The sequence below is a fragment of the Theropithecus gelada genome, chromosome 9, assembly GCF_003255815.1.
Source record: "Theropithecus gelada isolate Dixy chromosome 9, Tgel_1.0, whole genome shotgun sequence".
Classification (NCBI taxonomy): Eukaryota; Metazoa; Chordata; class Mammalia; order Primates; family Cercopithecidae; genus Theropithecus; species Theropithecus gelada.
The window spans coordinates 85,236,596-85,252,907 of record NC_037677.1 but is presented as its reverse complement, the minus strand read 5'-3'; the positions used below and the strand labels follow the sequence as shown (position 1 = coordinate 85,252,907).

Sequence of the window (16,312 nt, the reverse complement as noted above, 5' to 3'; positions counted from 1 at the left end):
CCATCAAGCTAACAGGGAGAATCATTTGCTCTAATCCGCTAAGATGACGTGCAGTGGCATGATCTTTGCTCACTGCAACCTCTGCCTCCCGGGTTTAAGTGATTCCCCTGCCTCAGCCATACAAGAAGCTGGGATTACAGGTGTGTGCCACCATATCCAGCTAATTTTTGTATTATTAGTAGAGACAGGGTTTCACCATGTTGGCCAGGCTGGCCTGGAACTCCTGACCTCAAGTGCTCCTCCAGCCTCAGCCTCCCAAAGTCCTGGGATTACAGGTGTGAGCCACCAAGCTGGGCCGACTTCTTATATAGTGTAATCAGGATTGACATCTTATCACCTTTGCCATATGACATAACCTAATCAAGGGTGTGACATCTTATACCTTTGCCAGTTCTGTTGACTTGAACAAAGCCTCATATCCCACCCACGTTGAAGGGGAGGAGATTATACAAAGGCATAGATACTAGAAGATGGAAATCACTGGGGATCATTCTAGTGTCTGTTCATCTCATTATTATTATGAAAATCCACTTGCTTAGAGAAAGGAAAGTACATTTAATTTTTTAAATATGCCTCCATCAATCTAATTAGGTCTTGATAAATTTCCTGAGGTGCATCCTCTCCAAGGTAAAAATCCACATGATTGTAGTGTGGAATCAGCTTGTAATAAATAAGGTTGGCAATTTGAGGAAGTAAATTTTTGACATCCTTGGGATCAGCCACAATGTCCTGTCCACCATTCCATATTGCTGTTGGAACTTCCATCTTAGTAATGTTGTATAAAGGAGGTGTAAGCTAAATGCAATAAAAGAGAGAGAAAAAAGTTTTTATAGAAAATTACATTATAGAAGTAACATTAACTATCAGCTGTTGAGCAAGTTCTTTAAATGCTACAAGTGTACAATTAGTTTACACTTAATGGTATAGAAATATTAAAATGTTAAAAATACTTGAAACCACTTTTGTGCACTAATATGAATTGTGAATCGAAAAAACAATGATTGTATTTCTGACTTGCACGTTTGGGAAAATAAGAAAAGATTCTAGAGGAAGAGTGTTCTTTTTTCCATGGGGGATCATCTTTCTAGTCAGCATTTGATCTCAGAATGTGACCTTTTCAAGCAAAATGTCGGATAGGATACATATCCTTTCTCCTAGGCACAAATCTGGGCTCAGTGGCATTATCAATATTTGGGAATCAGCAGACTCTTCAGGGAGCATTGAGACCAATGCATGAAAGACATTTGAAGTATGATGTTAAAAAGGAGTCAGTCTGTTACAAATAACTAGTGACTATAGTACTCTATAAACTCTCAACAAATTTTCCCTTACTGCTTCTTTCTTGTATTGATTCAACACAATCTCTGGTCCAGGTAACCAGGTCTGGCCAGTTCGTCCTCCATTCTTCAGGCTACAGTGATTGTATGAGAGATAGGCATGTGACTAAAACTGGGCCAGAGGCCACTCTAGAATGCTTTGCCATAGCCATTGAGAATATAGTATCTTTTGGTGGAGGTTGGGGTGAGGGGGCCGTTGGAAAAACTATATGAACTAAGTACATCTAGTCACCACTGTTCCCTCACAAGAGACAACCGTATTCTGAAATAGTGTGTGTGTGGCATATCCCCACCCCACTCCTGCCACGTACATCTAACTATAGCAGCTGTGGAGAAAAGTCAGATATTTCACAAGAGTTAGAATTGAGTTATACATTTTCATTATTATAGTTGTTATAGTAGTTGTTATGGTGACATTAAAAATTCCCACATTAAAAAATTTTGGCTGGGCATGGTGGCTCAAGCGAGTAATCCCAGCACTTTGAGAAGTTGAAGCAAGAGAATCGCTTGAGCCCAGGAGTTCAAGATCAGCCTTCACAACATAGTGAGACCCTGACTTTATTTTTAAAGGTAAAAGAAAAAAGAAAGAAAAAAAAGAATTTTTTCCCCCAAATTTCTACATCCTAGATTTGAAAAACCCAAGTATCATTGAAGACTACTTTTTCAGTTTAAGCTCAGTCTATCGGCAAGAAGCCAAAATCATTATTGGATTTCCTCACACACTTGGGAATAAAATAACAATAACAACAATACACATTTCCCTTTAATATAAAACTTTCTCTAAGTTTTCATAGATCTGGTGACACACCAGATCAAAAGTAGTACTATTTGCTAGGGAATGGTGTGCCCTGGCAGATACTACTACTTCCTAAAAATGATACTTCTTACTTATATATTTAATGATCCAAATAATGGTATATTTTAATGTGGCTAGTAAATGGCATCCTAAAGAACTATTAGGCAGTCCTAGTTATTAAACATAGATAAGAAGTCAGAGAATATACTTTAAAAACAAACATGTTTTTTGTTTGTTTGTTTGTTTTTGTTTTTCTGAGAAGGAATAAGCGTAGTGGAGAAAACTAGACTTTAAATCCAGGAATCCTGGGTCATATTCTGGTTGATTTTATTCCCCTTCCAACTTTTATTTTAGATTCAGGGGGTACATGTGCAGGCTTGTTACATAAGTAAATTGTATATCATGGAGATTTGGCTTACAAATGATTTTGTCATCCAGGTAATGAGCACAATACCCAATAGGTAGTTTTTCAATCCTCACTCTCCTCCCAGCCTCCAACCTCAAGTACGCCCCAGTATCTATTGTTCCCCTCTTTGTGTTCCTGTAAACTCAATGTTTAGCCCCCACTTATAAGTGAGAGCATGTGATATTTGGTTTTCTGTTCCTGTATTCATTTACTTAGGATAATGGCCTTCACCTGCATTCGCATTGCTGCAAAGCACATTATTTCATTCTTTTCCATGGCTGCATAGTATTCCATGGTGTATATGTACCACATTTTCTTTATTCGGTTCACCTCTTATGGGCATCTAGATTCCATGTCTTTGCTATTGTGAATGGTGCCACAATGAAATACGTGTACATGTGTCTTTTTGATAGAACGATTTATATTTCTTTGAGTATATACCTAATAATGGGATTTGTAAGTCAAATCACAGTTCTGTTTTAAGTTGTTTGAGAAATTGTCACATTGCTTTCCACAATGGCTGAATTAATTTACATTCCCACCAGCAGTGTATGTGCATTCTCTTTCTCTACAACCTCACTAACATCTGTTATTTTTTGACTTTTAAATAATAGCCATTCTGACTGGTGTAAGATGGTATCTCATCATGGTTTTGATTTTCATTTCTCTAATGATTATTGATATTGACCATTTTTCATATGCTTTTTGGATGCATGTATGCCTTCTTTTGAGAAGTGTTTGTTCATGTACTTTGCTCACTTTTTAATGGCGTTGTTTGGTTTTTGCTTGTTTGCTTAAGTTTCTTATAGATTTTGGATATTAGATCTTTGTCAAATGCATAATTTGAAAATATTTTCTCTTATTCTTAGGTTGTGTGCTTACTCTAGTAGTTTCTTTTGCTATTCAAAAGCTCTTTAATTTAATTAGATTCCACTTGTCAACTTTTTGTTGTTGTTGCAATTACTTTTGGCATCTTTATCATGAAAGTTTTGCCAGGTCCTATGTCTAGAATGGTATTTCCTGGGTTTTCTTTTAGGGTTTTTACAGTTATAGGTTATACATTTAAGTCTTTAATCCATCTTGAGTTAATTTTTGTATATGGTAGAAAGAAGGAGTCCAGTTTCAATCTTCTGCATATGGCTAGCCAGTTATCTCAGCACCAATTATTGAATAGACAGTCCTTTTCCCATTGCTTGTTATTGTCAATTTTGTTGAAAATCAAATGATTGTAGGTGTTCAACTTTATTTCTGGGTTCTCTAACCTGTTCCACTGGTCTACGTATCTGTTTTTGTACCAATACCATGCTATTTTGGTTACTGTAAACTTGTAGTATAGTTTGAAGTCAAGTAATGCCTCCAACTTTGCTCTTTTTGTTTAGGATTGCCTTGGCTATTCAGGCTTCTTTTGGGTTTCATATGAATTTTAAAATAGTTTTTCTAATTCTATGTCAGTTGTCATTTGTAGTTTGATAGGAATAGCATTGAATCTGTAAATTGATTTGGACAGTATGGCCATTTTAATGATATTGATTCTTCCTATCCATGAACATGGAATGTTTTTCCATTTGTATCATCTCTGATTTCTTTGAGCAGTGCTTTAAAGTTCTCATTGTAGAGATCTTTCATTTCCCTGATTAGCTGTATTCACATTTTATTCTTTTTGTGGCTATTGTGATTGGGATTATGTTCTTGACTTGGCTCCCAGCTTGGACATTGTTACTGATTTTGGTATGTTGATTTTGTATCCTAAAACGTTACTGAAGTTATTTATCAGTGTAAGGAGCTTCTAGAATGAGAGTATGGGGTTTTTTAGATATAGAATCACATCATCCATGAAAAGAGATAGTTTGACTTCCTCTCTTCCTATTTAGATGCCACTTATTTCTTTCTCTTGTGTGATTGCTCTGGCTAGGACTTCCAGTACTATGTTCAACAGAAGTGGTGACAGTGGACATTCTTGTCTTGTTTCAGTTCTCAAGGGGAATGCTTCAAGCTTTTGCCTATTCAGTATTATGTTGGCTGTGGGTTTGTTATAAATGGCACTAAATATTATTATTTTCTTTTTTTTTTTTTTTTTGAGACAGAGTCTTGCTCTGTTGCTTAGGCTGGAGTGCAACGGCGCAATTTCAGCTCACTGCAACCTCTGCCTCCTGGGTTTAAGCTATTCTGGTGCCTCAGCCTCCCAAGTAGCTGGAATTACAGGTGCCTGCCACTACACCCAGCTAATTTTTGTGTTTTTAATAGAGATGGGGTTTCACCATGTTGGCCAGGCTAGTCTCAAACTTCTGACCTCAAGTGGTCCACCCGCCTCAGATGGGATACAGATGCAGAATGTGCAGGTTTGTTATATAGGTGTACATGTGCCATGGTGGTTTGATGCTCCTATTGACTCATCCTCTAAGTTCCCTTTCCTCACCATCCAACCCTCAACAGGCCCTGGTGTGTGTTGTGTCCCTCTCTGTGTCCATGTGTTCTCATTGTTCAACTCCCACTTATGAGTAAGAACATGTGGTATTTGATATTCTGTTCCTGTGTTAGTTTGCTGAGGATGATGGCTTCCAGCTGCATCCGTGTCCCTGCAAAGGACATTATCTCATTGGCTGCATAGTGCTATGACTGCATAGTATTCCATGGTGTATGTGTACCACATTTTCTTTATCCAGTCTATTATTGATTGGCATTTGGGTTGGTTCCATGTCTTTGTTATTGTAAACAGTGCTGCAGTAAACATACATGTGCATGTATCTTTATAGTAGAATGATTTAGATTCCTTTGGGTATATACCCAGTAATGAGATTGTGGGGTCAAATGGTATTTTTGATTCTAGATCCTTGAGGAATAGCCACGCTATCTTCCACAATGGTTGAATTAATTCACATTCCCACCAACAGTGTAAAAGTGTTCCTATTTCTTCACAGCCTTGCCAGCATCTATTGTTTCCTGACTTTTTAATAATCGCCATTCTGACTGGCATGAGATGGTATCTCATTGTGGTTTTGATTTGCATTTCTCTGATGATCAGTGATGTTGAGCTTTTTTTCATATGTTTGTTGGGATGGCTCTTATTATTTTGAGGTAAGTTTCTTTGATGCTTAGTTTGTTGAGGGTTTTTAATGTGAAGGGATGTTGAATTTTCTTAAGAGTCTTTGCTGTGTCTATTGAGATAATCTTGTGGGTTTTATTTTTATTTCTGTTTATGTGATGCCTCAAACGTATTGATTTGCATATTTTGGACCAACTTTGCAACCCAGGAATAAAGCCTACTTGATTGTTGTGAACTAGCTTTTTGATGTGTTGCTGTATTAGGTTCACTAGTATTTCATTGAGAATTTTTGCATATATGTTTATCAGGGATATTGGCCTGAAGTTTTCTTTATTTGTTGTGTTTCTGCTAGATTTTGGCATCAGACTGATGGATGCTGGCTTCAAAAAATGAGTTATGGAAGAGCCCCTCCTCCTCGATTTTTTGGAATTATTTCAGTAAGATTGGCACCAGCTCTTCTTACATGTATAGTAAAATTCGACTGTAATTCATTCTGGTCCAGGGCTTTTTCTGGTTGGTAGCGTTTTAGTACCGATTCAATTTTGGAACTTGTTATTGATCTGTGTACGGTTTCAATTGCTTCCTGATATAATCTTTGGAGGTGTTATGCTTCCTGAAATTTATGCATTTCTTCTAGATTTTCCAGTTTGTGTGTGTAGAGGTGATAATGATCGTCTCTGAGGAATTATTGTGTATCTGTGGGGTGGTGGTAATGTCCCCATTGTCATTTCTGACTGTATTTATTTGAATCTTCTCTCTTTATTAGTCTAGCTAGCAGTCTATCAATTTTATTTATTCTGTCAAGGAACCAACTTGTGATTTTGTTGATCTTTTGTGTGTTTCTTTGCATCTCAGTTTCATTCAGTTAAGCCATGATTTTGGCTATTTTTTCTTCTGCTAGCTCTGGAGTTGGTTTGCTCTTGTTTTTCTAGTTTCTCTAGGTGTGATGTTAGGTTGTTAATTTGAGATATTTCTAACTTTTTGACGTGGGTGTTTAACACTATAAGCTTTCCTCTTAACCCTCCTTTAGCTGTGTCCCAGAGATTCTGGTATATTGTATCTTTGTTTTCATTAGTTTCAAAGAATTTCTTGATTTCTGCCTGTATTTCATTATTTACCCAAAAGTCATTCAGGAGAAGGTTGTCTACTTTCCTTATAATTGCATGGTTTTGATGGATTGTCTTGGTATTGGTTTCTACTTTTATTGTACTGTGATTCATGAGTGTACATGGTATAATTTCAGTTTTTGTTTAATTTGTTGAGAATTGCTTTATGGTTGCATGTGTGGTCGATTTTAGAGTGTATGCCATGTGCACGTGAGAAGAGTATGTATTCTGCTGTTGTTGGGTAGAGTGTTCTCCAGATGTCTGCTCAGTCTATTTGGTTAGGTGTCAAGTTTAGGTTCCAAATATCTTTGTTAGTTTTCTGCATCAAAGATCTGTCTAGTACTGTTAGTGGGGTGTTGAAGTCTCTCACTATTGTCGTGTGATTATCTAAGTCTCTTTGTAGGTCTCTAAGGGCTTGTTTTATGAATCTAGGTGCTCCTGTCTTGGGTGCATGTATATTTAGGATAATTGTCTTCTTGTTAAATTCAACCCTTTATCATTATTTAATGCCCTTCTCTGCTCCTTTTGATAATTGCTTATTTAAATTCTGTTTTGTCTAAAGCAAGATTAGCAACCCCTGGTCTTTTTTCTTTTCATTTGTTTGATAGATATTTCTCCCTCCCTTTTCTTTGAGCCTACGAGTTTCATTGCATGCAAGATGGGTCTCGTGTAGGTAGCATACAGTTAGGTCTTGCTTCTTTATGCAATTTGCAATTCTTTGCATTTTAAGTGAGGCATTTAGCCTGTTTGCGTTCAAGGTTAATATCGATATATGTAGATTTGATCCTGTCATTGTGTTGTTACCTGGTTGTTATGTAGGCTTGATTGTATAGCTGCTTTCTAGTGTCAGTGGTCTATGTATTTAAGTGTGCTTTTGTAGTATCTGGTAACAGTCTTTCATTTCCATGTTTAGCATTCCATTAAGGACCTCTTGGAAGGCAGGTCTGGTGGTAATAAATTCTCTTAGCAATTTTGCCTGAAAAATATTTTATATCTTCTTCACTTATAAAGCTTAGTTTGTCTGTATGTGAAATTCTTGGTTGGAATTTCTTTTCTTTAAGGCTGCTGAATACAAGCCCCTAATCTCCTCTGGCTTGTAGGGTTTCTGCTGAAAGGTCCACAGTTAGCCTGATGAGGTTCCCTTTGTAACTGCCCTTTCTCTCTAGCTGCCTTTAATATTTTTTCTTTCACATAGACCTTGGAGAATCTGATGACTGTATGTCTTGGGGATGGTTGTCTTATATACTATCTTGCAGGGGTTCTCTGAATTTCCCAAATTTAAATGTTGACCTCTCCAGTGAGGTTAGGGAAATTTTCATGGACAATATCATCAAATATGTTTTCCAAGTTACTTGCTCTCTCTCCCTCTCTTTCAGGAATGCCAGAGAGCTGTAGGTTTGGTGTCTTTACATAATCCCATATTTTCTCCAGATTTTGTTCATTTTTAAAATTCTTTTTCTTTATTTTTGTCTGACTGGGTTCACTGAAATAACCAGTCTTCAATCTCTGAGAATTTTTCCTGAAATTCTGCCATACTATTCTGCCATTAATACTTCTGATTATATTATGAAATTCCTATAGTGAGTTTCCCAGCTCTATCATATCAATTTGGTTATTTCTTAAAATGGCTATTTCATCTTTCAGCTGTTAAATTATTTTACTGGATTCCTTAGATTCCTTGGACTGAGTTTCAACTTTCTCCTGAATTTCAGTGATCTCTGTTGCTATCCAGATTCTGAACTGTGTATCTGTCATTTCAGTCACTTCCATTTGGATAAGAACCATTGCTAGAAAAGTAGTGTGGTCATTTAGAGGTCATTTGCCTTTTCAAATTTCCAGAGTTCTTGCACTGATTCCTTCGCAACTGTTTTGGCCAATATTCCTTTAATCTTTGAAGTTGCTGTCCTTTGAATGAGGCTTTTTGCTCTTATGTTCTTTGAAGCCCTTGATATAAGTTGTGTTTAGTTGACTGGCTTCATTTCTGAATGACTTCAGGGTGCCAGGGCTCAGCTCAGCACTCCTGGGCTGTGTGCTATAACCTTGGTAGGTGGGACCACGTGCAAAGCTTTGTTCTCTGGCCACTACTGTACTGGAGAGGCTGAGATGTTCCTCATATACTGGCAACAACACTCTGACGGGAGGCGGGGCAAAAGCACTTCATCGTAGCAGTGGTGGTGGTAAGGTTTGCACACATGCATGCTTGCAAAGCAGTCATGGGAGACTGCAAATATGTTCACATTGGTAGGGTCCCATCTGCAAAAGCTCTCCTATGGCTAGGCAGAATCTGCCAGTGAAGGAGGTATGGCAGTGACCACTGGGGAAGCACCCTGGTTGGGCATGTGAGGCTGTGCTGCAAGCGGATGCAGCCAGGCAGGAAACCTGAGAGAGGCCAGCAGACAGGGATGTGCTGAGATCACACTGGCCCCATCCCATGGGTAAGATAGCCCTGTTCTGTTTAGGTTCAACAGTCAACAAAGGCCAATGCCACCTAGAGGAGCTTGGCGAGCCTTGGGGAATGGATGTCACTGGCCGTATTTCACTGCAACTCTTCCTGCACCAAACCCTCTTGGCTTTGCACAGGCAAGAGTCCTGTCCCTGCCAACTCTCCAAGCAGCTCTGCCTACTAGCTCAAATGTCTATGGGGGTTGTGGGGTGTCCTGCAGCTATGTCCATAGTAAGAGTGGGCCATTGCACTGCTATTTAACTCACCTCTTCCCCAGGAGCTACTCAGGGCCTGGAATGAGTCCTGGTGCTCAGCAACCCCGTGCAGGCTTCCCAGAATCCTCCCTCTAGCCCAGGCTCAGCATCCTACCTCCATTCACTCTCAATGCCTTTCTTCTGAAGATCTGCTCAGAGTGTTCCAATCTTCTTGATAGTCTTGTCTCTTAATGGGAGAAGCTCTTCCTGGCTGTGTCTAGTTGCCCATCTTGAGCCCCTCTCTCTGGTTGTTTACTAGCTGAATAACTCTGGTAATTTACCTACCCTCTCTGAACCTCTGAAAAAATAGGGATAATAATATTTACTTTGCAATGTCCTTGTAAGAATTAGAAATAATGATGTGGCACATGGCAAGAACCCAATAAGCAGCTTGTGAGAACAGCAATAAGCAATATCCAGTGTGGTAAATGGAAGTGGCAGGTGCTTAATGAGTGGATACTATTTTTGTTAGTTCATTTGCAGCATGGAACTGATTATGAGGATTATTTTTGTACCTGGTGAAAGTGCATCATGTTCTGATCAGAGTTTCCCCAATCAAAAGCTTGAAGCCGACCAGAATTAACAGCCTAAAATAAAATAAACACATTAAAATAATATAAGAAAATAGTGTACATTTAAAGACAGTACAGAAGAAATATACAAAGAAGATTAACATTATGCCCCACTCTTCAGAAATGTAAGCTAAATTTCAATGAAGATTAAGAAAATAAGTAATAAAAAGTGATAACTCTTACCGTAATTCACAGAATTGGTACAATCTTTTACTCATTCCTGTATCTTTCCAATGAAAATCATCAGATTTTTTCATTTAAATCCAATGCCTTTAAATGTTATCATGCTGCACACAGAAATATTTTTTAAAGATGCAAAATTGAATGATTCTTGAATATCTTTGCTTCAGGAATTTTAATAAATTTTTTAAAGGCATTAACTATAAATTTCTTACATTTAAAAATTACTGCTATTGTTATTATACAACTTTGTACCTTATCCTCATGATGTGGTCTAAGCTGTTATGATTATATTCCCTATCCTTAAACATTGTTTTCACTATTAAAAGAAATATTCACCTACTGAGCTTTCCCAGTTGTGTGTGAGGTACATGGCTGCTGTCTGCCTCCCATATGCCAGGGCAAGCCACCTGCTGTGATGTGCATAATGTAGCCATGGGCTGACTGAGACACTGTGCATGACTACTTTTGCATTTTGGTATTGAAACTTCAAGTATTAGAATATAAGGACATTCATATACACAGCATTTCATTTTTCTGTTATTTGCCACCCACGAAGGATCGATGAGGCAGATAACTTTGACATTTATGTCAAGCACTTCATTAAATTATTCTCAGACTCTTCTGTGTTTTCCTTTCTTAGCTTGAATCTCAGATATTTTTCCCACTTGCTAATTTAGTCCTGATTTTTAGTTTAAAATTATTCCCATCATGATTTATATTCAGAGAGGCAGCAGTCTGCTGCTGTTGAAATTCTGTGAGCTTTTAGAAATGGGAGGCAATAGGATGTAGTACTTAGGAACTTGGGCTCTAGGATCAAATCTGGTGATTTGGTTTGGCTCTGTGTCCCCACCCAAATCTCATCTCTAATTGTAACCCCCACGTGTCAGGGGAGGGGCCTACTGGGGGTGTCCCCACCCAAATCTCATCTCTAATTGTAACCCCCACGTGTCAGGGGAGGGGCCTAGTGGGAGGTGACTAAATCACGGGGGCGGGATTCCCCTTTGTTGTTCTCGTGATAGTGAGTGAGTTCTCACAAGATCTGGTTGTTTGAAAGTGTGTGGCACCTCCCGCTTTGTGCTGTCTGTCTCCTGCGCCGCCATGGTAAGACGTGCTTGCTTCCCCTTCACTTTCCGCCGTGATAGTAAGTTTCCTGAGGCCTCCTAGCCATGCTTCCTGTACAACCTGTGGAGCTGTGAGTCTATCAAACCTCTTGTCTTCATAAATTACCCAGTCTCAGGTAGTTCTTTATAGTAGTGTGAAAGACACTAATACACCTTGTTTGTATCCAGGCTTAATAGACTACTGAATCTGTGATTCAAAGCAAGATATTTGTGAAATGAGAATGATAGTAACACTATTTCTTAGGATTGTGAAGATTATGGTAACATCTATAAAGCATGTAGCACCTAGTAATACCCAACAAACAGCTTTTTTTCACTGGGATTACTACCATCATCATGATCATCACTTTTGCCTTAGCTGCCTATGTAACTTATAACCAAATATTTACCATGCCCCCACCATCCCCACTTATTTCTATCCTGAAGAGGATTTTCTGTCAAAGGGGAAAAGTTTTTCTTAAGTGAAGTCAATTGTAAAATGTATAAGGAATAGGCAGCCATACGCAGTGCTCACGCCTATAATCCCAGCACTCTGGGAGGCTGAGGTGGGAGGACTATTTGAGTCCAGCAGTCCAAGACCAGCCTAAGCAACAAAACAAGACCTCATCTTTGTACAAAGAATCAAAAGTTATCCGGGCATGGTGGTGCATGCCTATGGTGCCAGCTACTCAGGAAGCTGAGATGGGAGGATTGCTTAAACCCAGCATGTCCAGGCTACAGTGAGCCATGATTGTACCACTGTACTCCAGCCTGGGTACAATGATAGTACCACTGCATGCTTTTTTTGAGACCCTGTCTCAAAAAATAAATAAATAACATGCTATGACATTTGTAGAGTGGGGGGATATCAATGCCTTTACTAAAAAGTTGTCATAATAATTCAGTGAGAATGAATAAAATCACATGTATGAGCAGCAAGAAGAGCATATATTAAGTGCTCAATAACTGTGAAATTAAACGTGTACTACCTGGAAGGTCATGCTCATAAGAGGACTTATCTGTCTCCTCATCAGTAGGAAGCCCTATATTCTGAACATCTTTCTTCTTAAAGGAACTTGAAGCCTTATATCCTGGAGGTCAAACTCTTCCAAGTATTTCAGAAATTCTCACCTAGTATTTCAGGCTATCTATAGTACTGATTGTCTAAAACAGGGAGCAAATTTGTTAGGGTATATATTAAAATACAAATTCCTGGGGGGGGGGCTCAGATATATTAAACCTTTAAGAAGACACCAACCCTCTCCCAGTCATAGAATTATTTATATTTTGTTCACTTTTCAAAAGGCGTTGTGACTGCCATCAGCCAAGAATATAGGCAAATATTACATAGTAAACAAATGAATGTGTGTGCACATGTGTGTGCATGCATACACAAAGACACACACACACAAGGCTCAGAAAGTCAAACCAATTGAATTAGACTTATCTCTGAGCTTTCTGTATATTGAGTAACAAAATAAAACAAATAAAACTTTAACTGAGGGTAAAAACATAAGCCATAAATCCATTTTAGTTCTTCCCTAGCTTTCAGTTTGCTCTGAATAAAGCATCGTTTCCACATTCTCAAATGCCCCATATATTGATTGGAGGATGAACAGCTCTTTCTGGAATAAGATGCATCATTTTATATAAAGTTCTATTAGAGCTGATGACTTTCTGAAAGAGGAAATAAAAGCCTTCCCTTGAAATGCAGTTTGGAATAATCTAAGGATCAGAACTCAGTCAGAATATCTGAGAACCATGCTCAAAACCCAGACACTAAGGACAAGGAGAAGAAGTGGGAATGAAGTAAATAAAAATGAAGAGTTGATGCTGATTCCAAAAACATCAATGTGACAGTGGCAGGTGCCTGCAGAACCCTGCAGTGAGCTCTCTGAGAGCACTCCTTGAGGGTCTTGCAGAGGTATGTGTGCATCACACAGGAATAAGACAGAGGTATGTGTGCATCAAGCAGGAATAAGAAGCACGTACCTGGGCCCAGTGCAGCATATTCTGAACAGATGTTCCCGCAGGGTTGTGTGACAAGTAAACATCCAAGCGACTCTGCAAAGAGATTACTTCTCATTTAAAGGCTAATCATATCATCATACCACAAGTAAACATTTGAGAGAAATTTAAAAAGTTTCTTCTTTTCCTCTTTTCCCTTTCTTTATTTCTTTTTTTATTTTTATTTTTGAGTTGGGGTCTCGCTCTGTTGCCCAGGCTGGAGTGCAGTGGTGCGATCTTGGCTCACTGCAGGCTCCACCTCCTGGGTTCCATTCTCCTGCCTCAACCTCCTGAGTAGCTGGGACTACAGGCGTGCACCACCACGCCCAGCTAATTTTGTTTTTGTATTTTTAGTGGAGACGGGGTTTCACCATGTCAGCCAGGATAGTCTTGATCTCCTTTTGGCCTCCCCAAAGTGCTGGGATTACAGGCGTGAGCCACCACGCCCAGCCTCTTTTCCCTTTCTTTAAGGAAAAAACATGTACCATATAATCTGAAGACATATTAACCAAAGAAGCCCGTCTTAGAAGAACTTTTTCCTCCACTGACTCTGTCCTGTCCTCAAACCTACAGGGGGAATCCCACTGGGCAAAGACAAAAGGAAATCTTTTTCCAGACTCAACTCCCAGAAGTTCAAGGGTATAGGAGATTAAAGGATAAAAACCCCAGTGATCTTCTCCTTCACCCCATGTTAAGTCCCAAAGGACATTCAAAGAGAGCTGTTGACCCTAAGGCGCTAATAATAGATCTGAATGTTACCTTTTGTTTTCTGAATTTTAAAATGTGGTAAATATTCTACAGGACTCTGAAAGTTTGTGTGGCAGAATTAATTCAGTCGGTTTATTTAGATATCTTATGGATAAACAACCACACACACACACAAGAACAAAAACAAAACACACACACAAACTCTTGATTCTCTCATATTTTCAACTGCATTGTTTTTAAAATAAAAAGAGTTATTTTCAACCAAAGGTAGGCATCAGAAACATCTTAGGGCTTTAAAAATATTTTAACCTACTTATTAAGCTATCCAAATGTACTGAATACAAATCAAAATCTCAAAGGTTGAGTTCTGGACATGTGTATTTTTCCAAAGTTCCACCAATATTACTTATGCACCCCTGGTTATGGTTCTTTGAAACAAATGTCCGTGAAGGTGCTGTAATATTCTGTAAGCCTTGCTTTTTGGCAGAAAGACAAAAGGTGATCTTTAAAAAGGTGTCCATATGGACAGCAAGGGCCAATGAATAGTCAAGGGTGTTATTTTGTGATGTCTTTCTTTACCAAACTCTTAGGATATGCTGAGAGGGTGCTTTTAAAATACACTCTTTTGTGTTTGTTTCAAGGTCTTTTTACTCAGCTCTATCTACATGATATGCTTTCACCTATATATATCCTTGCATCTAAGTGATAGGCAAGCATAGTTTCCACTGTACACTGAGAAAGTGAGAGAGGAATGTAGAAAGGCAGTGGCTAAGACATGTTTTGCATAAAACGTCTTTTATAAATCTTTCCTGAAAGAAAGAAAAATTTTAAGCAGTGCTTTCCACTGACTGGAAGATTAGGCTCTGGGCAGAAGTCTGTGAGAGAGGTGGAGACCAACTTCAGCCTGATCCTACCTCTGGTTTCAAACACATCTCCTCTCTTTCCCTCCTCCCTCCCCCAACTCCTTGGGTCATCATGGAAAATATCTCAGTTAAGTTATACATTACTTGATAAGAACCCTGACACTGATCCCTCTCAGTACCCCTTGAACAATAAATTTGTAGCTGTTGTTGAAGAACCATCCCTCCTTTTATCCCTTTGGGTTAAGGAAGTAAGTGGTTCATAAAATAACTTTCCAAATCAACTGTGAAAGTGGAAAATTGGTAAAAATAAAAATACAAATGTCTGGACTCATCCCCTGATATTCTGCTTCAGTGAATATGACATAAGGCTCAAGCACAGCAAGATAAATGTCAAACCCATAGCCTTTATCTAAGTGAAGGACGTTTCAGGTAAGAAGAGATGAGAATTGTTGGCAGTAAAGCTTTCTTCTCAAATCCTCCTGTGAAAGCAAGTGGACTCTCAACCCTCACTGGAAGCCATGAATGTACTGATGACATTCCAAAAGCAAAAAGGAAACCTCGAATTGCAGTTGCCATATACTCCAGAATGAACTTTTATCACCTCTGTGCAACAAAACAAATGTTTTCCCAGACCCAATTACTTACACTTACCATATTTAAGTTTTGCGGATCAAATCCACTCAGAGTAAATAGGAAGTTGCTGCAAATACGACGGAATAGCTTCCGACTGCACACTTTGGTGGCAATGAATTTGTCAAACAATGTATGAGGGTGGAACATTTTGTCACCAAACAACACCTACAAGATAATTTAAAACACCATCAAATCTTATAGACGTGGATATCAAAAGTGGAGAAATAGGTAGTTCAAAGAAGGACTGCACAGTATTAGGTGATATCTGCTCAGTGTTGGTCCTTAGTGAAATCATGAGGCTTGTTATTAGGTTTGTAATCCTTCCAATGCACCTCTTAATGGCTTTTCCCAAAAACCCTTAATTGGGGTGTTTTTTAGAATGCCCCTTGAGAAACTAGTTCCCACAGGAAATTTGTAAGGCTTTGGAGTGAGGCATACATGTGTTTCATTCTGGATTCAAACACATTCTATACCTTAGGAGAGTTTTAAATTTCTATTATTATAAATTTTCTCATCTATAAAGTGGAAAAATGTTCTTATAGGCAGGGCTCTTGTAAAGTTAGTAGGTCATGTTTAAAAGACAATTAGTGCAGTTCCTAGCATCTAGTACACATGAAAATATTATTTAATTAAAATATAAATTAATGTAATTATTATTACTGTCATAATTAGTGACTCATACAGACTTGAGCCATTTCTTCTGGAATCCTTTAATGAATTCTTTCTATAGACAAAAGCTTAACCCACATAAATGAATCTTTACTAGTGGAATTTCAGGCAGTATTGCCAGCGAGTTCCTTTGCTTCACAGCTACCAGTTTTATAGTCTTAGCATAATAAACTAGATATAAAGTTAAAAAGG

The 16,312-nt window shown here is 38.5% G+C and overlaps 1 protein-coding gene across 1 annotated transcript in view; it reads right to left on the bottom strand.

Moving 5' to 3' along the window:
- Positions 1-555: 555 nt before the first annotated feature.
- The window catches only part of LIPK (lipase family member K), a 29,138-nt gene continuing 13,381 nt past the window's right edge, over positions 556-16,312 (bottom strand). Inside the window, exons 6-9 of the mRNA XM_025395895.1 lie at positions 15,470-15,616; positions 13,233-13,304; positions 9,901-9,972; positions 556-795 (exon numbers count right to left, since the gene is read on the bottom strand). Of these exons, the coding sequence (XP_025251680.1) occupies positions 556-795; positions 9,901-9,972; positions 13,233-13,304; positions 15,470-15,616 (531 nt within the window). The remainder of the gene's footprint in view (positions 796-9,900; positions 9,973-13,232; positions 13,305-15,469; positions 15,617-16,312) is intronic.